General features: G+C 50.1%; 1 protein-coding gene across 1 annotated transcript in view; it reads right to left on the bottom strand.

Moving 5' to 3' along the window:
- NCF2 (neutrophil cytosolic factor 2) overlaps positions 1–20,608 on the bottom strand; it is a 32,545-nt gene extending 11,937 nt beyond the window's left edge. Inside the window, exons 1-7 of the mRNA XM_020898488.2 lie at positions 20,170–20,608; positions 17,526–17,608; positions 9,800–9,908; positions 4,166–4,300; positions 3,252–3,359; positions 2,906–2,965; positions 1,222–1,265 (exon numbers count right to left, since the gene is read on the bottom strand). Coding sequence (XP_020754147.2) covers positions 1,222–1,265; positions 2,906–2,965; positions 3,252–3,359; positions 4,166–4,300; positions 9,800–9,908; positions 17,526–17,608; positions 20,170–20,343 — 713 coding nt within the window. The 5' untranslated portion in view covers positions 20,344–20,608. The remainder of the gene's footprint in view (positions 1–1,221; positions 1,266–2,905; positions 2,966–3,251; positions 3,360–4,165; positions 4,301–9,799; positions 9,909–17,525; positions 17,609–20,169) is intronic.
- Between the last annotated feature and the right edge of the window lie 2,404 nt (positions 20,609–23,012).

Genomic DNA, 23,012 nt, shown 5'->3' with positions numbered 1-23,012 from the left:
TATTTTGTGGCAATTTCAGGATATTCTGCCTTGACTTTAGGGTTAGGGTTCCAGCTCCTATGAGAACCTAATGCCGCTGCTCACCTCACAGGAGGCAGAGCTCAGGTGGTAATTTGAGTGATGGGGAGCAGCTGTAAACACAGATGAAGCTTTGCTCGCTCCCTGCCACTTGCCTCCTGCAGTGCGGCCCAGTTCCTTAGTGGGCCACCGATTGGTACCAGTCCATGGCCCAGGGGTTGGGTACCCCTGCCCTAGAGCCAGCTGGGGCCGTCCATGGGGGAGGGACAGAGAGTAGGAGAGATGGGCCGGGAGGCAGTGGGGGGATGTGAGGCTGCCTTACTCTGCATTATGTAATGTTTCCTCTTTACTGTTTCCTCAAGACCTGCTCCGCTCTGGGGTGTCCCATCTGAGCCACTTCAGAATGTGTGACTGCGGCCGGCTGGCCTCTCCAGGCTGGTTCCCTCTCCCTCCCACTCTGCTACTTTCCCTTCGGCCCTTCCTTTTGTCTCCAGACCCTGAATTCATCTCTGTAGGGGAGACGGCCTCCCCCAGCACATGGGGAGCTTAGGAGTGAGTTCGTAGGCCCCTTCCTTTTTTCTAGTTGCTTTGGCACTCTCTTCACTCCTTGTTACAACCTTCCCTAGTGGGGAGGGGGAAGTTGGGCTTGCTTCTTCACTTAGAGATAACTCTGAAGAAAGCTGTAGGTTTTGTCATCCTTGGCTTCTCCTTAGAGAAGAATGACTTCTTTTTCTCGAGTCCTTCCTCTTCCTTCTTCAGAAAACGTGTGCCAGCAGGGAGTGAAGAACGCGCCCACACAGGAAAGGACACGCCGTTCCGGCCTCCCACTCTGTTCTCCCAGCTCCAGGGAGCCTGGCCTCTCGGGGGCTCCGCCTGAGAGGAGGGCACCCTCCTCTCCTCTATCCTGAGGTCTGTGTGCAGCCCTCAGAGGGTGGTGTTCCACAGACTCTGGGTGCATGCTGGCGTGGGGACACAGGGCCAGCCCGCGGCTGTAGCCAGGTCACCGTCAGCCTCACCGTGTTGGAAGCTCCATTCCCACCGCCATTCCGCTCTAGCCTTGAAAGCAGGAGGAGCCTTACGTGCCAGGCTAAATTCCTCACAATTTGGACCCTGACCCCAGCTTCACCTTCTTCACCCCTTTGTTGCCCTCAGTTCAGGCTTGGGAGTTTGGATATTCTGCATTTTGGTCTAAATCTAACTTACCTGAAGATCTCTGGGGTTTTCGGCCTGGGTGGAGGCTCAGCTGCCTATCAGACATTCAGGAGAAATAAAGGAAGCCAGGATCACAAGGGGAGGAGGGGAGAGAGAACAGACAGTTAATAGTAATTTAAGCCTCCTTCTAGACCAGAACATCGAAGACTGCATTTCTGGCTCAATTAGAACACTCTCGAGGGAGAAGGCAATCGTGTACCCTGACTAAACACTGGAAAAGAACACTTCCCACCAGCTCCCTGGGCCCAGATTTCACCAGCACAGCAATGCATCTTGAGTCAGACTTGTTTTCTGGAGTTTTAGCTGTCACAGAGCAACATGGCATCATGAGGGTGCTTCTGCCCTTGAACTCCGTCCCCCTCCTAGGACAGTTTCTCAAAGCACTGCTCTATAATTAACATCGATCACATGACATCCGTGGGTAGTTAAAAACCAACTCAAGGGGCTTCCCTTGCATTCCAGTGGCTTTCTGTGCTTCCAGTGCAGGGGGTGAGGGTTTGATCCCTGATCAGGGAACTAGATCCCACATGCCATGTGGCCAAAAAAAACCTCCATGCCTGTGATGATAGTTACACAACTCTGTAAATATACCCAAACTCATTCAGTTGTGCAAGTGAAGTAAGTGAATTGTATGATATGTATATTATAGCTTAATAAAAATTTTAAAAAATAAATAAAAATCAACTCAAGGTCCACTGGTCAGGTAAGAATCTCCTTTTGAAGTGTGATCCCTGTTCTACCCTGAGAACTGTGGAGCCCAGTTATCCGGGCTTTTTCCCCTCTGGGAGTCCCCTGGGTGCCCCAAAGCCTAAGGGAGTCCTGCAAGGCTTTCTTCAACTCTCTGGTGAAGAGAGAGGTCAAAGAATCTCGCCTCTCTTGCTCTCCTCCTCTGTTCCTCTTAGCCTCTGGTTCCCCAGCCTTGGTCGCCTTCTGGGCCAGCAGTCAACTCTCTGACCCTGGGAGGCTGTCAGCGTGGCCCTCAGAGTGGCCAGGTGTGTGCACCCTGGACCGTGGGACCACCACACTCAGAAGCTCCTCGCTGTGCTCACGTGGACCGATGCCCCTGCCCGTAACGGTTCTGTTGCCACAGAGCTGGAACTGTCCTCAGCGGCACTACCCGCTTCCCTTCACAAGGAAGCGCTGCCTTCACATTCCAGACCCACTGGCATCTAGTCTATCTGGAACCGTCTCTGAGCTCAGCCTGGGGGGATAGATGGTTCGCGCTGGGGACCCCCCCCCCCATGTTCCCGAGGAAATCGCTGCATATGGCCAATGGCTGCAGCTGGAAGAGCTCCCCCTGTGTCCTGTGTCTGAGAAGGGACAAGGAGCAGAAGCCTTCCACGGCTGTTGTTTCAGTTTTCTGAGCGAGTGGTCAAGGCTTCGGGAGAGACGAGGCACGCTGAGCTCTCCTGGAACTTTAGAGAAGCGAAGGCTGGCATTTGAGGGGGAAATGGAGGGCTGGCTCCTGAGGACTTGAGGTGACGCCCAAGGATATGATCTTGTTCCCCTTCCAGCTCTGGGATCCCTGACCAAGCATGGCCCGGCAGACACCCTCTGCAGACCGAGAGCTCAGCTTAAGGAGCCCTGAAAACGAGGCCCCTCAGCACAGACACTCTGCCCGAGTTGGCCCTTTCCCAGCCCTGGAGACGCGCAGAGAAGAGCAGGACCACCTCACCTGTGGCTGCAGGGGGGCAAAGCCTGAGAAGCTGTCCTGGTCTACCACAGACGCCACGACCTGAAATTGGGACAGGGGGGTGTGAGGGCTGCGCCGGCTCCGTGTGCCCGTCCTTCTTGGGTCTCCCCAGGACCCCTTCCTTCCTCGCGCCCTGGGTCTGTTCTCACAGGCACTTGGTTCCCGTAGTGGATGGTGGCTAGGGATGGGCTTGCCGACCCTCGGGTGAGAAGCTGCCTCCCCAGGGCAGAACCAGAGGCAGGCGCCCCTTCCTCCAGGATCCCCTCACCCTCACTCCGCAGGGCTTATGCAAAAGGGGACTCAGGGGACTCCGAGCGGCCTCACTCACCGTGGCCTTGCCTAGGTAATCCTTCTTGACCAGCTGAGCCACTTGCCTCTCGTTCGGCCGAAAGAGCCTGCCCACAGGGATCACCACCGGCTCATAGAGCTTCTGTTTCTAAAACACAGAGAACAGAGTCTTTTCCTACCTGTAAAATGGGGGTGACGACCCTGGTCCCTCACTGAGCAGATGCGCGGATCCATTGAGAGAACCTCACAAGGGCGCTTCTTTTCCACGTGCAGGGCTGGACTTGTTAGTCTGTCAGGGAGAACTGTTTGGTTTCACTGTCACCTTACACCAAGACATCTGCGGGTGCTGTTTGCCCAGCACCCTCTTTTCCAAGAGGGGCTGCCCTCTCCCATTCTGTGTGGTTCAAGTGGGGCTGTCGCTCCTGATGTGGGTGGCCCAGGCCCCGAGCAAGGCCGACGACAGTGCTCTCTTGGGGCTGCAGCCGTGGACAAATATGTACAGAGTGACCTAAGCCCCCTTGTTCCTGGTATTTTAAAATATGATTTAGAACAAGCTTCATCCCTACATGTGCTCAAACTCAACTTCCCATCGTTTGTTCCTATAATCAATGCATTTTTTCTTGAGAGATGTCATGTGCCTGGCCCGGAGCCAGGCTGCAAGAACCCAGGGGTGAGCGAGCAGGCACAGCCTCTGCCCTTGGGTGCTGCCCCCGCAACCCCACCAGAGCCCCCTCGGAGGGGCGTGAGGAGGGCACCGCTGTCTCTTCCTCTAGGCCTCAGCTTCTTAGACTTCCACATTCAAGATCCCACAGGGAAACAGACCCCGAGATCAGTGTTACCCGGAGCTCAGAGGAAGTGAAAGCACCACATTTTTGCTCCCCAATCAGCGTGTGCACAGAAACAAACCCGAACCCAAGGAGACCCTCTCACCACCTGCTTCGCCAGCACACTCACCCAAACGCTTTCCATGGCTCTGTCAATTTTGGAATGTCTCGGCTCAGACTTCATGCTCACAGCCAACGCTAAATGTTCTTCAGCCTTTCTCCATTCCTCTCTCTTGGCGTACATGAAAGCAATGTTATATAACACCTAGAAAAGCACAGGCCACAGCAGAAAGCTTGAGGCTGCTCCGAGTCTAGGGACCAGGCAGGGAAAAGCTTGCACACTTTTTGTTCCTGAAATGTTGCCTGGTGACCTTTCTCCCTTCCCCAGCTCTCCTGGAGATATCTACAATATAGGACAATCAATATTGCTCCTGAGTTATATCTAACACAAGGATGGTGTGGAGAAAACATCATGTAATGCAAAACTCCAGCATCGTGTGCATTCCTTCAACAACCAAGTAGGTCACGGGTGGGCTACAGCTGTTGTGTGGTTTTGGTATGGACAGCAGTGATGTGTTCAAGGCCCCTTGAAGAGCTGGGGATAAAATACATGCTTGTGGCCTCCTAGACCAGCTCCTGCCACTGGTCCTGGGCTCAAAGACTGGACAGATGTGGGATGGAGAGACAGAGTGTTCTAGATGCATCGTCCTGCATCCACAGAACCCATTCTAGAACCTAGGAGTAACAAGATGTAATGTAGTCATATGGGCAGGAGGAAACTCTATGGGCAAGAGTTCGCTGAAGCTGGAAAGAGACCCAATACAGACCCAGGGCAACACTTCACCTGGAGTGGAAGGAAATCAAGATGGCAACTAACAGGCAGGGTTTACTTTACTTTTTTTTAAGATTTTTTTTTGCACTTGAACAGTTTTTAAAGCCTCTATTGAATTTGTTACAACATTGCTTCTGTTTTAGGCTTTTTCTGGCCCCAAGACATGTGAGCTCTTAGCTCCCCAACCAGGGATCAAACCAATGCCCCGTGCATCAGAAGGCAAAGTCTCAACCACTGGATCACCAGGAAAATCCCTAATTTACTTGTTAATGACAGTGTAGCCAATTCTTAGGGCTCCTCACATCATGTATGGAGGATGACTAAATGGCCAGGAACTACTGCAGGCTTCTCACAGGTCAAAGTGATAGGAGTCACAGCCTGATGCCCTGGGGTGGGGTGTGGGCGGTTCTCCGGGGCTCCAGAGAGGAGATACAGCCAGTCACCTGAGGCCTGGTCTGAGAAGGGGACTGTTGGCCTTCTAAGCTGTAACGCACGGAGGTAGTGCCCTGGAGGGACCTTAGGGCTATTTTCTACTATGCGGCCTCAGTTTCATTATAAAATGATGATAATAATGCTTCCTGCCTACAGATTTTTGTAAGAAATGAAGAATTCATGTAAAGCACTGAGTTTCATTGTTTGGCACGTGGTGGTGGTTTTAGAGCTCTTCATTACTATCACCACTGTTATCTGCGTAACTGTCTTGGGACTTGCTTGGGAGGCTGAGCACAGAGGTCTTGCCCGCCTTCTCGGGGAGGGTGACAATGCCCATGTGGTTTGGGGGAAGACCACAGGGCTGAGTTTGCTGACTGATACCATCTGGGGGTTCTTTGTAGTCAGAAAGCTAAACCTATGAAGAACTCAGGGCTCCTGGAAATCAGTGCTGTCTGTCGTCTTTATCATCATCATTGATTGTTATGATTTACTGACCACCACTATGAGCCAGGCACTTCATCTGCATTATCTCTAAGCCACACAACCACCATACAAAGTAGGGGCCTCACTTCTATGCTTCCAGAATCCTCCCCTAGCACTTTTCTCCTCCTAACCCAGTCACCTCACCTTATACGTGACCGTGAACGTTTGGCTGCTGACACCTTGTCTTGTGGCCCCTGGGACCTCTCATGCCTGACCCTAGCTGGCATTATGTGTGTGCTCAGTCATATCCAACTGTTTGTGGCCCGATGGACTAAAGCCCGCCAGGTGCCCCTGTCCATGGGACTCTCCAGACAAGAATACTGGGGTGGGTTGCTGTTTCCTCCTCCAGGGGATCTTCCCAATCCGGGAATCAAACCTGCATTTCCTCCGTTGACAGGTGGATTGTTTACCACCACGGAGCCACCTGGGAAGCCCCAGCAGACATGATAAACATATGCAAAAATGAATGAAAGTGTTAGCAAATGTGTATAGGGTAAGTACTCAGCCTTTCTTTACAGATGAGGAAGAGCCCGAGGCTCAAAAATGACACTGAATTCACCAAGGTTTATTAGACTAGGAAGTGTTGGGCTGGGATCGGATCCCTCTCTCTCTGATCCCAAAGTCCTTGCTTTAGTACAACCAGCTTCCAAGATAGCACCAGTGATTCTCACCTCCTGGTACTCCCCCACCTGCATAGTGCCTTCCACATCCAAGGGAGCTGACGTGTATAGCGAATAGAATATTATGGAAATGAGAGGTTTCCATAATGTGACATTTGAGGTTAAGTTATAAAAGACATCAACACTCTGTATCAATTCCTCTTGGATTTGGAATTTCTCTTCTGGGGGAAGCCAGCTACCATATAATGACAGGACTCAGGCAGCCTTAGGGAGAGGGTCAAGTGGCGAAGAACTGAGACCTCCTGCCAAAAAATAACCCTAACTCGCCAGGTACCTAAGTCACCTTGGAAGTAGATCCTTCAGGCATGGTCAGGCTTTCAGATGATGGCAGCCCTACCAACATCTCTACTGCAACCTCCTGAGAGCCTCTGAGCCAGGACCACCCAGCCAAGCTTGGGTTACTGATGCCAGAAACCGTGAGAGAATCGTTTTAAGTGAAAGTCACTCAGTCGTGGCTGACTCTTTGCGACCCCGTGGACAATAGTCCATGGAATTCTCCAGGGCAGAACACTGGAGTGGATAGCCATCCCCTTCTCCAGGGGATCTTTCCAACCCAGGGATAGAACGCAGGTCTCCTGCATTGCAGGTAAATTCTTTACCAGTTGAGCCACCAGGGCAGCCCAGATTGTTCTAAGCCACTCTGTTTTAGAGCAATTTGGTATTCAGCAGGGAAAACTGGAGAAGGAAATAGCAACCCACTCCAGTATTCTTGCCTGGAGAATCCCTGGCGGACTACAGTCTATGGGGCCGCAGAGAGTCGAACATGAGTGAGCAACTGGCACACAGTGGAAAACTGTTACACTTCTCAGTACCAGTCTACCACCTACACTGTGATTGGCCCCGGCCTCACCCAAAATAGAAGAGAACTGTTTATTAAGGCAAGTATGGATGTGAAATTGGGCCATAAAGAAGACTGAACACCAAAGTCTCTCAAACTGTGGTGCTAGAAAAGTCTCTTGAGATTCCCTTGGACAGCAAGGAGATCAAACCAGTCAATCCTAAAGGAAATGAACCCTAAAGATTGATTGGAAGAATTGATGCAGAAGCTGAAACTCCAGTACTTTGACATCTGATGCGAAGAGCTGATTCATTGGATCATTGGAAAAGACCCTGATGCTGGGAAAGATTAAGGGCAGGAGGTGAAGGGGGTGACAGAGGATGAGATGGTTGGATGGCATCACCGACTCAATGGACATGAGTTTGAGCAAACTCTGGGAGCTAGTGAAGGACAGGGAAGCCTGGCGTGCTGCAGTCCATGGGGTCATAAAGAGTCAGACAAGACTGAGCGACTGAACAACATGGATGGTGGCAGGGCTGCTTTTCCCACAGAGTTAGCTGGCTGGTGCTGAATGATGGGGACAGGGACCAAGCCCAGAAGTGGAGATCTAGACTCCCTTCCTGGGCTCTTTCTGGGCCTCAGTGAGCTATTGCCACCGGCAAACATGCTTGACTGGCCTGATCCTCCCCCATGAGCATGCATGCAGGAAGAAAGGAGACCTGGAGGCTGTTTAAAACCTTCTGCTTGGTTCTCAGACACCTACTCTTAAGACCTTCTCTAGCAACAGGTTTTTATGACTCCATGATTGGGAAAAGCCTGAGACTCTTTTTCTGGTATGATTTCTCAGAATTCTGGTGGAAGGGATGTGTGGTCTTATAATTAGGGAAGTGACTGGAGTGTCCCAGGTGGCAGACAGGACACTGAAAAGTCCAGCATCCCTAGCAGAGAGGCCTGCACAGCCAGTATTTCCTGCCTCCTGGGTTATTTCAACTCCAGCTACAGGAGGAACATTCCTCCCATGGAGTTCTGCTTTGATGCCACTATTCTAGGATGATTTCTCCAGAGCTTCTTGGTCCCTCAACCCTTTAATTGGCATAAATGATTCTCAATCAGGGGTGATCCGCAATGTCTAGAGATATTTTCGATTGTCACCCTGGGAATGGGTTGCTACAGGCATCTAGTGAGTAGAAGCCAGGGACGTAGCTCAGCATCCTATGAGGCAAAGGCCAGTCCCAAGAACAAAGGATGAACTGGTCCAACACATCAAAAGGACCGCAGTTGAGAGACTACACGCTGGAAGCTGGCCAAATGCCAGCCCTCCAAAAAGCCTCATTTCCCTAGACAAGGAGAACTGAAGTCGTTATCCTGCGGCGGGGCTGGATGGAGACACGTGTCCCCAGGGGCGCAGGCAGCTGTGGACTCTATTATTAGCCCTGAGTGACCCTGGGAACACTGGGCTTCTTCTGCCTGAGAAACTCAAGCAAGGGGCTTTCTTTCACTGATTCTGCCAACTAAAAATCTACATTTGAAGGGATTTTAGTTTTAAAGTTACTGGTGTATATTAGGGATTTAGAATGAGAGTGGGGAGGGTTGGTTGGAAAAAGTACATGAACCTGTAAAGTCAAAGCCAGTCACGCGTCTCCATCTTGGTGATACAGAACATGTTACCCCTCTGTGAAGACCTTTCCTAACTGTGGGCTCTGAGCTGTTCTTTGACCAGGAGGGTACAGGTTGGTGCTAAATGATCCTCACTCTTTCTTTGGGTATCAACCAAGTACTCGAGGCCACACCATTCATCTCAAAATGTGTGAACTTGGGAACCAAGCCAGGGTAAAGCAGTTTCTGCATGGAGAGTGAAACTGTGATTTTGGTTTATTTTGTTGTTTTGTTGTTATCTTTTGATTTGCTTTGGTTTTTGCTGCAAAGGAAGCTTTGCTAGGGCAGAGACCTCTGTGATTTTGGATTTGTTAATATAATGCTGAGAAAACACCCTGCAACCTGAATCATGCAAATTATGATGAATGTTTTTGGGCTTCCCTGTGGCTCAGATGGTTAACAATCTGCCTGCAATGCAGGAGACCTGGGTTCAATCCCTGGTTTGGGAAGATCCCCTGGAGAAGGGAATGGCAACCCACTCCAGTGTTCTTGCCTGGAGAATCCCATGGACAGAGGAACCTGGCAAGCTACAGTCCATAGGGTTGCAAAGAGTCAGAGACGACTGAGCAACTAACACATACACACGAATACTTTCACAGACCAACACACTCATGCCCAGCCAAGCTTCCCTTCAGAGAATCCAGCAAACTCATTTCTACATGGTCCTTTGAGCCTCACGTTAACAAAATCCATGCACTCAGGTAACTGAAGACTCCATTAGGAGCCCTAAGCAATGGTTCTGAGTTTTTTCTTAAGGGTATATCTGAGTCCCAAGGGAGGGGAGGCAAAATGCCTTCTCGGGCTCCTAGAAGTGTCAACAGATGGCTGTGCATCTGAGCTGACAGCTTCCCCTCGGCTGCCCAGGCTTCCACCACTGCCCAGACTAGGCCCTCCTCTCCTCACCTCACAGGCAAACAGCTTGAACTGTAGCCCCAGGATCTTGTAGTCGATCAGCTGGTTCCCTCGAAGCTGAGTCAAGGCCTCCTTAAGGTCTTTAATGGCGGAATCGTATCTGCAGGAATAAAGCCAGTTCAGGGAAAGGAGGAAAAGAAGAATGAAGTGGGTGTCTGTTTCCTTTCGTCCATCTGTTTCACTGGGACAAGAAGTCTTTTCAATCCTTTTTGACCTGCTTTAGTTTTTCGCCAACCCTGACCCCAGGATTCCGTAGAACTTGGTGTGAACAGCGCCCCGGGGTTCTGTATCCCAGCAACACTGCAGGCCTTCCAGTCTCAGGCCGCCACAGGGATCTCTGTCTCTGTTGACTTCACACAGCCCCCACCTTTCTGACAACCAGCTTGTCACTTTCTGAGCGAGCCTCGATCTCCCCAGAGAGCTCCAAGCAGAACGGCACCTGCCAGCCCCCATGTCTCCGTGGAGCTGATCCACTCCCCACCAAGCGGCCAGGCCAGCCTGATGCAGCTCCCAGGGGCCCTTCGTCATGGCCACTGATGTCAGCCTCCTGCCCAGAGCCTCCTGCTTCAGCGTCTTTTGAGTCCAACTTAGCTCTTGGTTTGTGGCTGTCCCCTCCCTCCTCTTCCACATACTTTAGATAAAAAGACAAACCATCACTTAAGCCAGAGAGCCCTTTTTTTTTTCTTGGTAAATAGTTAAGAATAAAAATGTTTTAGATTTCTGTGTATTTAATTTTTGGCTGAGCTGGGTCTTTGTTGCTGCACACGGGCTTTCTCTAGCTGCAGTGCACAGGCTTCTCATTGCAGTGGCTTCTCTTGTTGGAGCACCGACTGCAGGCATACAGGTTTCAGTAGTTGTGGCTCTCAGGCTCAGTAGCTGTGACACACAGGTTTAGTTGCCCCATGGTACATGGGATCGTCCCAGCCTCAGGATCGAACCAGCATCCCTTGCATGACAAGGCAGATTCTTAACCACTGGACCACCAAAGAAGCCTCCAGAGAGCACCTCTAACCCTGCTCCTGGCACTGGCCTTCAGCTCCATTGGGTTGGCGTTGTGCTGACTGGCTTCAGGTGGATCAGGACTGCTGTCATTGGATTGGTAGCAGAGAATAGGGCTGACCACACCAATAGTGCCCACTGGGGTGTGGGCAGGACCTGGGCCAGGCCTGCTTGGCCTGCCTCTGATCTCTGCAGAGGCCCTGGTGCGAGGGAGCCATTGCTGAGCAGCAGGGGATAGAAGCAGCAAAAGTCAAGCTACCCCAGCCCCAGCCCAGCCCCCGGTCTGGCAGGAACAAATTTGCCTGTCTGTGGGGCTCCCACCAGGCAACTAAACCAAAAGTCCCTTGGCCACCATCTGACCCAGAGCTGCCACTTGTTGCTTCTCTTGGAGACAAGCCTGGAATGTGGCCACAGGCTGGTGGGGACCCTCGAGAGGTGGTGTGGGTAATGAAGATGCCCAAGGACAGCGGCCAAGGGACTGGGACCAGGCCCACCAGTCCTGCCACTAACTGGGAGACCCTGGCAAATTGCCTCCCTGGCCTCACTCCACACTGATGTTATAAGGAGTGCATTGTGTGCAAGGGACGTGTTATATTCAGGGAGCATAGCACATCAGGTGCTTGCTCGTATGTGGTCCTGGATCTAATTTCTGAAGTCAAACCCACATGGACTGGAGTGCTGCTTCTGCCCCTTACTAGCTAGTGACAAAGGGGTGTGCTGTATGCTTAGTCACTCAGTCATGTCGACTCTTTGCAAGAAGCAAGTTACTTAATTCCTCTCTTTCCTCATCTTCAGTATGGGAGCATAATGGCAGCACAAACCATTCAGGTGCTTAGGACGGTGCCTGGCACTCACATGCCAATCTTCTATTACATGCTTGCGTGTGTGCATGCTAAGTCACTTCAGTCATGTCCTACTCTGTGTGACCCCTCAGACTGAAGCCCGCCAGGCTCCTCTGTCCGTGGGGATTCTCCAGGCAAGTGTACTGGAGTGGATTACTGTGCCCTCCTCCGGGGGATCTTCCCAATCCAGGCATGGAACCCGCATCTGTTATGTCTCCTGGATTGGCAGACGGATTCTTTACCACTAGTGTCACCTGGGAAGCCCGTATTACATGCCTACTTAATACTACATTCTGTATTAACTGTTATCAGGAGATAAAAATACAGTTGTTGGGACTTCCCTGGTGGTCCAGTGGCTAAGACTCCACGCTCCCAATGCAGGAGGCTGGAGTTTGATCCCTGGTCAGGGAACTAGATCCCACTTGCCACAACTAAAGATCCCACATGCCATAGTGAAGATCAAAGATCCCACATCCTACAATTGGGACCCAGTGCAGACAAATAAATGAATGAAACATTTTTAAAAAATACATGGCTGTAGAAGCCAGAATGCTCATGTCAGGGAAACTGGGAGCTGACCAGGAGGGTGGCTTGGCTGAGAGGTCCCAAGGTGTCTGGGGGAACGCTGGACGTTCTGTCATCATTTGGTTGGAAGTGACTCCCACAGTCACAGGAATGACGGGAGCAGACAGCCTGGGTTGGAAACAGAAGGATGGCTTCCTCTAACATACTTTTTTTAATACGTGAAGTTGCTCAGTCCTATCCAACTCTTTGCGAGCCCATGGACTGTAGCCTACCAGGCTCCTCAGTCCGTGGGGTTTTCCAGGCGAGAATACTGGAATGGGTTGCCATTTCCTTCTCCAGGGGATGGTCCCGACCTGGGGACTGAACCCAGGTCTCCCACATTGCAGGCAGATTCTTTACTGCCTGGGCAACCAAACCTTTCACAAGCATGCAGGCCATTCCTTAAACATCTCACGTCATTTATACACCCTTTAAGGCATTTCCTTGAAGGGGGAGAGGGGAAGCATTCCTGTTCTTCTAAGCTGGAACATGGCGGGTGACTGGCTCTGATTCACTGAGCCATGGAGCGGGGCAGGGTGCGGAAACACGGAAAGAGGTGTCCCGTTTCCTGGGCAGATGGGATTTCCATCATGTCCCACTGCCTGTGTGAGTGCACGGAAGGTCCTCAGAGGGCCTGAGAGGCTCTGTCTGCAGTCACCTGCTGATGTGCCTGCCTCCCTCAGCAGATGAGTTTCAGCTGGGTCTACCTGGGATTGAGTGAGGCCAGCTCCTTCTAATTCTGCCCAGCAAGATTGCTATCTGGGCCCAGTAGGAGGGAGAAAGGAAGGACTGACGTCATTCAAAGGCTTGCTTTGTGTTTAAAACACCCCTGCTAGGTGTCTGTTTTTAAATGTCTTAGACAGCATCGCCCTGAAGGCCTCTCCTCAGCCACCTGGTTTACCCAGAGCAGCTCCCCTGGGGCGTGTGCTCTGATGCAGAGCTCTGCTTCCCGCTGCCCAGGGTCTGAAAAAGCTCAGTGTGAGAAATCCAAAATAGCCTTCAGCCCCGTGTGCTGGGGGGCAGGCAGCACAGCCGCTGCCTCTTTCCAGCCCTCCTGCAGGAGCCTTCCTCCCTGCCATTTGGAGTCCACAGCGTCCAAGGAGGCCAAGGAGCCGGCCTCCTCCCCTGGTTCTGCTGGGCAGGACCTGAGCGCACACCTGGAAGTCACTGCCTGCTGTCTTCTCAGCTCACCAGCACAACTGCCGACCGGCTTGTGCTTCTCCCCAGCTCTGAGCCGGAGAGGGTTTATTATCCTCGTTTCGGTAACACTCCCTGGGAAGGTTTTTTTCCTTAGTAACCACTGAAGTTCCCAATTAGTCCCGCACTGCCAGTGCCCGCCTGTAGACTAGAATGCTGCAGTCCACACTTGGGTAATGGAGAGAGACTGAACCGGCTGAAAGGAGTTGAAGCATCACACACCTCCATGCCAGAGCCTGGGGCCATGCCCTTGCCCGTTTCAGAAGTCAGAGAAAAGACTTCGCTGCGTTGCCTCTTTGAGCAGCTCCATCTAAAGGGTCTGGCCATATTTTCTGGGCCCTAAAATGTATAACGGGCTGCCCAGGTGACTCAGATGGTAAAGAATCTGCCTGCAATGCAGGAGCCGCTGGTTCAATCCCCGGTCAGGAAGATCCCCTGGATGGCAATCCACATCCAATCCAATCCCATGTAGAGAGGAGCTTACAGTGGGCTACAGTCCATAGGGTCACAACGGATCTGACACGACTGAGCACATACACATGCAAGATTTATAAGGTTGGGATCTGAAACATACCTTGAGATCCCATCTCCTTTTGGATGACAAGGTGGGGGTTAGAGAGATGAGACATCCCTCAGACCTGACTTGCCTGGGCAGAACAACTCTAACTTTATTCTGGTGGAAATTTATAATGACAGAGGAGCAACGCCACAACATCTGAAAGTGGGAAAACCTGAGAGAAGAAACAGCCATTATTCGCACCTTAAAACAAACCCTGTAGTAATCTGAAGGTCATCCTAACCCATCACTGAGAAGCGATAGTTCTAGGTCCGCATAGGCACTTATCTAAAAACATCTCCCATAGCACTTGCCCCATTCTGCCCTGCATAATAGTCCTAGTGTTTGTGACCTGCTTCCCCTTTTTAATACGCAAGTTCCTTGAAAGTGTGAAGGGTTAGTTGCTCAGTTGTGTCTGATTCTTTGCAACCCCATGGACTATAGCCTGCCAGGCTCCTCAGTCCACGAAATTCTCCAGGCCAGAACACTGGAGTAGGTTGCCATGCCCTCCTTCAAGGGATCTTCCTGACCCAGGGATCGAACCCAGGTCTCCTGAATTGCAGGCAGATTCTTTACCATCTTAGCCACCAAGGAAACCCTGTAAGTTACTAGAAGCAGAGGCTATATTTCACCCCCTTGTTTATTTACTCCCATGAGAATTTATTAATACTGTACTAGATACTGAAATATAAGAGTGAATAAGTATTCTTGCCTCACGAGTAGTGGAGGAGACAAATATACAAGCAAGTATCTGTCATTGAAGAGACAGCTGTGATTAAAGGAGGCACAAAAGAGGGTAGTCACTTGGGTGAGTGTGCTTAGGGCAGACATTGGAGGATGTAAGTGGGCAGACAGCGGCTGAACCAGAGAGCAACAGGCAAGGGAAGCTCCTCTTTATCCTGGGATCCACTGAAGGCTCTTCAGCAGATCACATTTCTTTTTCAAAAAAGATCATTCTAGGATATCATTGGAGCAGGCAAGAGCGGTGGCTAAGGAATCAGTTTGGAAGTCATGGTGCAGTAGTCCTGGTAAAGAAATGAAGTCTAAACCAGCGTGGTGCTGGAAGGGAGGGAGAGGATTCGTGTATGATTTTCAGGGGACACTAACCCCCCTGAAATTGCACATAAAATTAAGCATGTGCTTGTATGTGTTTTTCTGGGAAGATTGCCCATATACTTTGCTATTTAACAAGTGAAAAAAAGGACAAAGCATCAAGAGCTGAACCTTGAACTTTCCTGGTGGTCTAGTGGTTAAGTATCCACTGGCCAATGCAGGGGACACGGGTTTGATCCCAGGTCCAGGAAGGTTCCACATGCTGAGGGGCAACGAAGCCCATGCGTCACAACTACTGAGCCTGTGCTCTCGAGCTCAGAAGCCACGACTACTGAAGCTCGCGTGCCGGAGAGCCCATGCTCCACAATAAGGGAAGCCACTGCAATGAGCAGCCCACACACTGCAATGAAGAATAGCTCCTGCTTGGTGCAGTCAGAGAAAGTCTGCACATAGCAACAAAGACCCAGCAGAACCAAAAAGAAACAAAAATTTTAAAACCGAGCTGAATCTTGTGGAGGGGAGGCCACCAAAGCCTATGGATCAAGCAAAAGAAAAAAAGGGCAGCTCAGGACCCAGACTCATGTCTCATTTATGTAATTTCCTCAATAAATAGTTGTTGAATTAAAGATAAAATTTGATAGATTTCTCTCTTAGATTTAACGATTACCAGTCACAGACTGAATCCTGAGTCTGATTCCTGGATCTTACTAAGATTGTTTTGACTCACTCAAAACACGAGGCTTTCAGGTTCTGGGATTTCTGGGCATTTCATAGAGAAATGTCTTCTGGGAGTCTCCCATCTCGGCCATCCGTCTGTCCTCATTTTAGGCTGTTAGAGGTGGTTCACGAATGGCCTGAGTTTGTCCTTCTAGAGATCTACGAGAGGATTTGTGCTCAGACCTGCCCACAGGTCCTATATATCCTGAGGCTGGTGGGGATGGTGGGGGTGGGGGTGGGGCAATGAGAAGGAGAATAGGGATAAAAGGGAGACAGGCGTGATGCCATTGAAAGTAAAGGCCTGTGTGTCTTCTCTCCATTCAAGGCTTTCCCTTCCCAGACTGCCTCCGTGTCTGTTTGGGAGACTTCACTGCTGCTCTTAACTCATTCAGGTGAATGACCGCATCTACATCCCGGAAGTCCTCTGAGTGTCTGGTAGTTGCCCATGGCAATGGCTCTGCACGGTGGCCTGGCAGGCTTGGTTTCTGACTAAATCTGAGGATCAATGCCTTTCGGGATTCCAGAGGATCAGAGCCCAGCCTACCCCGTCCCCAGTGCCTGGACATTCTCTGTAGCCTCCCCTCTATCTCACCAACACCCTTCCTCATCTGTTGTGCACATACCTGCACACACATACACACCATGCCCCTGCTAACATGTTACTGTTTGAACTGTTCTTCTTTAGCCTGAGCTGAACCGTCTTCTCTGGAACTTGTGCACACTCAGAGAACTATTTCTATGAAAGGTCAGTTAACCATTCCCTACATTTTAAAGGAATGCTTAGAATATATTTTGTTATTTGAATGTTTTTAGGGTGTTTGGGGGAGGGGTGTGGGACTCTAGATTAACTTTCATTTTCTATTTGTCTTTTTACTAATTATTTCCTGTTGACTCTAAACACGCCAAAAATACAGAAAGGTTGACAGAAGAAGATGGAAACCTCTATAATTTCACCAACTGGGGAGGACTGCTGAAAACATTTTGGTCTATGGCCTTTCAGACTATTCTGCGAAACGGTAATGGGATTGTGTGATACTATTTTGAAATGTTTTAAATGTAGTATCTATTGTGAACTTCTTTCTATAGTAAGACAAACACTACTCCACTACTCATCTGTGTTAATATATTCTGGTACATACAATATTAATTGTTTATGTTCTCATTTTAGTGACTGAATTATATCTCACTGAATGCATTAAACTGGGTTTTGGAAAATACATTCTGCAGGAATGTGTTTTTTTTGTTAAACCAGATCTAAGTCAATCACCTAGGAAGCTTTTATTTATTTATTGGCCACGCCCATGTGACCTGTGGGATCTTAGTTCTCTGACCTGGGATTGAACCCAGGTCCTCAGCAGGGAGAGTGCGCAGTCCTAACGAGTGGCCCCCCAAAGGAAGAAAAGGTTCTGATGTGGTTTCCTGATCGTTGGCATTGTGTGAGAGCTCACCACCTCACAGCAGCAGGCAACCATGGGTGCTCCCTTGACGGCTGCAGTATTTAGAACCAGAACCGCCCAGGCGGTGACCTTTCAGGAAAAGGTGGGGTGCCATCCCCAGCCTGTGATGCTTCTGCAGCCTTATGGTGAGTTGTAGCTGGGCCTGCCTCCCCCCACCCCACCAGAGAGGGCTTCTGCCTCGTGCTGATTGCGTAACTGCCCAGAGAAAGCCCAGGCACGCCTCCCCGCAGAGGCTGAGCAGACACGTCTCAAACACCACGTCTGGCAGCACCAAGACCCGCTCTGGGTTTCTCTGCACAATTCCCCAGCTTGTGCAACACTGGACCACTTACTTCTCCATCTGGTAATAGAGCATCCCTCGTTGGAAGTAGGATACTGCCAAGTGCTTGTCTCGGTTTATGCTTTTGGTGAAGGCCTGCGGAGGGAACAGTCAGGCAGTAAGTAGGTGTGAGATGAGCCAGTGGGTGAGTCAGGCAGGCAGGGTCCGGAAAACCGTTGATGTCTTGGAGATGACAAGAGGCTTAGGGGTCAGAGTACTTGGTGTTGTCACTTCCTAGCCGCCTGGCATGAGACAGGTTGCCCAATCTCCTTGAACTTTAGTTTTCTCCTCCATAAAATGGGGATATGCATATCTCCCTTCATGATTACTAACAGAGTTAATAAAAGTCATCACGTTTGAATATAACCTGATTAGAATATTATCTACAGCATTTGTTTTATAAATTTATTATAGGGATATTACACAACTAAGATCATTATCGATCTGTGTGTTCCTATTGCCATTTTGTTCACTGTTCTGAAATCTCATACGATTAAAATAATAACAATAATAATGCATTTAAAATGCCAGGAGCGAGGACTCACGCATAAAACCAAAGAAAGGCAGTGAAAATGAGATCCTAGAGCAGAAGAAAGCAAAGTGAAGCCTAGAGCAGTGGGAGGAAGGAGGGACAGGGGAGTGGGCCGGCTGGGAGGTGAGCAGGGCGCCACAGCCTCGCCCAGGAGACCCAAGAGGCTGGAGTCTGCATCCCTTGCTGGCTGGGCTGCACTCAGGCCCTCCGCCTGGCATGCCGGCCGCTCCTCCTGACAGTGCACGCTTTGTTTCTAACAGCCCCTGAGATCTGCGGTTCGTTTGCTCAGTCCTTGGGCGGCAGCACCCCCAGAGGAGGCGGGGGCCGCTGTCTTCCCTCCAGTGAGATGTAGAGGGTCCTCCCGTGCTCCCATCTGCCCACTCTGCAGCCTGAGGCTGTGCGGGTATTCCACGAAGCTTCGCTCTCTCCCTCTTTGCCAGGGCGAGGATGGCTGTGGGGGCCCCCTTCAAGGTGCTGGGGAGTCAGTCATCTAGCCACACCACCTTGCAAAGACTTGCAGTGAAAGTAAAAATAAGGACTAACATTTACACAGTGGTGTGAAGTTACGCAGTACTTGAATAGTCTATGCCCCCTTTATGGGAAAAGAACCTAAAAAAGAGTGGGTATATATAGATATGTATATACACATGTATAACTGATTTACATCATTGCATACCTGAAACTAACACAACGTTGTAAATCAACTATATTCCAATAAAAACTAACTTAAAAAAATAGTTCATGCCTCACTTATCATCAAGATGCTTAACCTCTCCAGAAGCTTAAAGCCTGAAGTCTGTGACTTCCCAAGACCAAAAAGCCCAAAGAGAGGCAGAGCTAGGGTTTTATCCAAAAGTCATACCCATTCCAGCTTACCATGACCAATACGAAAAAGTGATTGTTGGGAATGCTCAACCCCATAGTAGGGAATATGAAAGAGAGAGAAAAACAGTGGAGAAATATGACATTCCACACCTGTCCTAAAAATCAGTGCAGATGGTGACTGCAGCCATGAAATTAAAAGACACTTGCTCCTTGGAAGAAAAGCTATGACAAACCTAGACATCATATTAAAAAGCAGAGACACTACTTTGCTGACAAAGGTCCGTATAGTCAAAGCTATGCTTTTTCCAGTAGTCATGTATGGATGTGAGAGTTGGACCATAAAGAAGGCTGAGCGCTGAAGAATCCATGCTTCCAAACTGTGGTGCTAGAAAAGTCTCCTAATAGTCCCGTGGACAGCAAGGATATCAAACCAGTCAATCCTAAAGGAAATCAACCCTGAAGATTCATTGGAAGGACTGATGCTGAAGCTGAAGCTCCAATACTTGGACCACCTGATTCGAAGAGCTGGTTCATTGGAAAAGACCTTGATGCTGGGAAAGATATAAGGCAGGAAAAGGGGATGACAGAGATGAGATGGTTGGATGGCATCACCGACTCAATGGACATGAGTTTGAGTAAGCTCCTGGAGATGGTGAAGGACAGGGAAGCTGGGTGTGCTGTAGTCCATGGGGTCTCAGAGTCAGACTGAACAACACCTGTCCTCAGTAGACATCATTAATCAATCACCTTCTGCATTCCTTCCACCAGCCACAGACTCTTTTGTAGAGTGTCCCACAAAATGGATCAGAATTGTCCCTTGAGGAGAAACCTATTTTTCTTAAATGCCTTCTCTTGATCTCTTGGGCAAGGAGAGCTCACTCACAGGAAGGTCTTAGAAAGCCAAAAGAGGTTCTTGGAAATCAGATGTGAAGCAGTAAGAGGGAGATTCTGTGGCTAGCAGTCAATAAAGGAAAACATAATTAAGGGGGGCTTTCCAAAGGTGTTAAGGAAAGTTTCCAGAATGCTTTGAATGTAATCGATGCAGAATAAAGGAGAACAAAACCCTCAGCGAACAGTTTCCAGCGGGACTGCCTGTTAGAACCACCTGGGGAGGTTTTCAAAGCATGGCTGCCCAGGCTGCTCCGCGGGCCAATTGAATCAGAATTTCTGGGGGTGGGTGCGGCCGGGGCAGCCTTTGTTCTTCTGAAGCTCCTGAGAGGGTTCTAAAGTGCTGTCTGGGCTGAGAACCAGTTAATACAAAGGCCCCGGGGGAGGCGGGGGCAGAGATACCTCCACTCACCTTCTCCGCCTCCAGCAGGTTCCCCAGAATCGTGTGTATGCAGCCCACGTTGAAGCAGATCCTGGAGTGGGGGTCCTGTACCCCGGTGAAGGCGTCCAGGGCTCCCTTCCAGTCCTTCTTGTCGGCTGCCAGCACCCCTTCATTCCAGAGGCTGATGGCCTCGGCCAGGGACATGGTCAGGTGCAAACCGGGAGGGCTGCCTGGAGACCCGGGAGAGGGGCCAGCCCTTGTCTCCCCAGCCAGGCCACCCCTGCCCGCCTTCACTTTCCTGGCCTGGAGCTCAGACTGGGGCTTAGGCTCCTGAGGACAACTTCTCGGTGTTGCAAAGGTGGCAGGAAGTGTCCCCACGTTTTGGCAACTGACGCACAGAGCAGTCAGTTCTGTGAGAGAAAAGGAAAGAGAAGGAGCGAGAGGGCGAGCGGGGCGGAGTGTGGAGGAGAGAGGAAGTACATCAGATACTGCCCCCGAGGCCGCAGTTCCCCAAAATGCTTCTGCTCTGCCCCCCAGCTCCTCCCCTCCGGATCTCACCCCGCTCTGCGCTCTGCGGGGCAGCAGCTTTTGGCCAGGGCTCTGACCCCAGGTTCAAGGTGACTTCTGGCTGCCTGTCCAGCGAGGGTCTTGGGTGACAGAAGAGTTCTATTCAGTCTAGGATGAATTCTTTGCTCACTTCCTCACACCCTCGTTGGAGTAGGAAATGGCAACCCACTCCAGTCTTCCTGCCTGAAAAATTCCATGGACAGAGGTGCCTGGTGGGCTGCAGTCCATGGGGTGGCGAGGGGTTGGACATGACTGAGCGACCAACACTTTTCACACTCTCACAGACAGTCTTGATGTATTTGGTTCTTTATCTCAGGGTAAAATTGGCAATCAGATTCCTGAGCAGGACGGTCTTGGGTGTCCATCTGGGTCTGAGGTACTTTTGTGAACACTCAGAAAGCTCAGTGGGGACCAGTCTCCTGCAAATGGCAAAACTAGGAGCCAAATATTACAGCGAATGACTTCTCCTATCCTTCTGTGAAAAACTGAAGAGACAAGGGTTCTCATTGATGACCGATCTATTTACTAGTCCCCTAAAACACAGATTTACAACTCCTTCCCTGCTGCCCTGAGAAAGTAGAAAAATCAGTAAGATAATTGGGAGGAGAGGATATAACGAATTTGATTTATTAAAATCCTGAGCTTGTTAATCACACTCCAGAGTAAAGGTAAAATGCAATTCTGAGGGTCAAATGCTTAGATAGCAACAATTGCTCTGTCATTACTGAAAGCACCTGCCAGGTATCACCAAACTTCCCCTAAGAGCCCAAAAATAAAATTTAAAAATGTCCATTCTATAAGGCTTGTAGGGTTGAAGATGAGAGAGTTGGGAAGGTGTGTGTGCACTTTTGTAGGAAGCATGCCCTGTGTTTGGAAGGTCTCCCTATCTCACTTTGTCTGGCCAACTCCTACTCATCCCTGAAGGCCCAGTGAAATATCACCACTTGCCTGAAATCTAGTTCCACATTCCAGATAGCAGAGACTCCCCCCTCCTTTGTACCACCTCTTCCCAAACAATTGTATTTGTTGCCATTTCTCTTTTCATTTGCCCAAGCTCTTAGACTCCTGAATAGCTGGGCCCATGCATTTTCAATTCTGGGATTCCCAGCTCCTAGACTGGGAACACACTCAATACATGATGAAGGCATATATTCCAAAAAGAAGTTAGAGATCCTTGACAAATGACCGGCCGATAGCAGTGATGGCAGGCAGGGAGAGATACTGCTATTCCACCTGGTGAAAAAGTACAACTCAATCAGCACATTGATTATTCCTAGGAAAACCAAGTGGTTTTGTAACTAGGCTAGACTTTAAGTTTTCTTTTCACACTATTATCTGAGTCTGCCACACAAAACTCTCTGGAAGCTGATGCCTATGAGTTTCCCAGTCTTATTTTCCCAGAATGTCCTTCACAGGCCCCTACAAACCCTACCACTTGCTCCTCTTTCCCCTGGGTCTTCATTTCCTGCCTCTCTGTGCTTCCCAGTGTCTGCTCCTTCAAACCCACCTTGCACAGACATGGGTGCCCTGCTCAAATATCCACTTCCTCCAGAAGCTGTGCTGAATTCAGGCCCAGTCTTAAGCCCCTAAACCCGTGACCTCACCTTCTCCTGAACTCCCACGTGTCTCTCAGTCACTCTCACAGGAGTAAAGTGTGTGCATGTGTGTCTTAGCTCCTCAAACAGACTGCCCCATCCTTGATTCCCCCCAGAGACCCAGCAATGCCATGCACACTCGTTTCTGTCCAGTTTCCCCGTCCCCACCATGAGCCTGTGGATGAACTATTGTCTAACCTCTTGTCACGCATCCATCTATTCGCTACAGAGTAGCCAAACTAATTCTTTTTCACAGCATAAACACTTTATATCTTTATAATCTATTTCTTTTTAAAGACATAAGGATGATTGCTTTACAGTGTTGTGTTGGTTTCTGCCGTACATCAACATGAGTCAGCCATAGGTATACACGTTTCCTCCCCTTGAAATATGTACATTACCATGTGGGAAATAGACAGCTAATGGGAAGTGCTGTATAGTGCAGGGAGCTCAACCTGGTACTCTGCGACAATCTAGAGGGGTGGGGTGGGAGGTGGGAGGGAGGGTCAACAGACTAATCTTTTACAAATAGAGGTTGGCCCACATCATGCCCCTACTTTAAAACCTTCAGTGCCTTAGTTATTACTCTTAGGATACAAACCAAACTCCTTCCCACGCTGCAGGAAGGATCCTCTCTACACACCGCGCCCCCTCCCCTCCAATCCCTGCCACACCATTTCCCATCCGTCCCTCCCTCACCCCTTCCCAGTG

Source organism: Odocoileus virginianus, chromosome 11 (assembly GCF_023699985.2).
Source record: "Odocoileus virginianus isolate 20LAN1187 ecotype Illinois chromosome 11, Ovbor_1.2, whole genome shotgun sequence".
Lineage (NCBI taxonomy): Eukaryota > Metazoa > Chordata > Mammalia > Artiodactyla > Cervidae > Odocoileus > Odocoileus virginianus.
The sequence above is the reverse complement of the archived record's forward strand: the minus strand, read 5'-3'. Positions and strand labels throughout refer to the sequence as shown.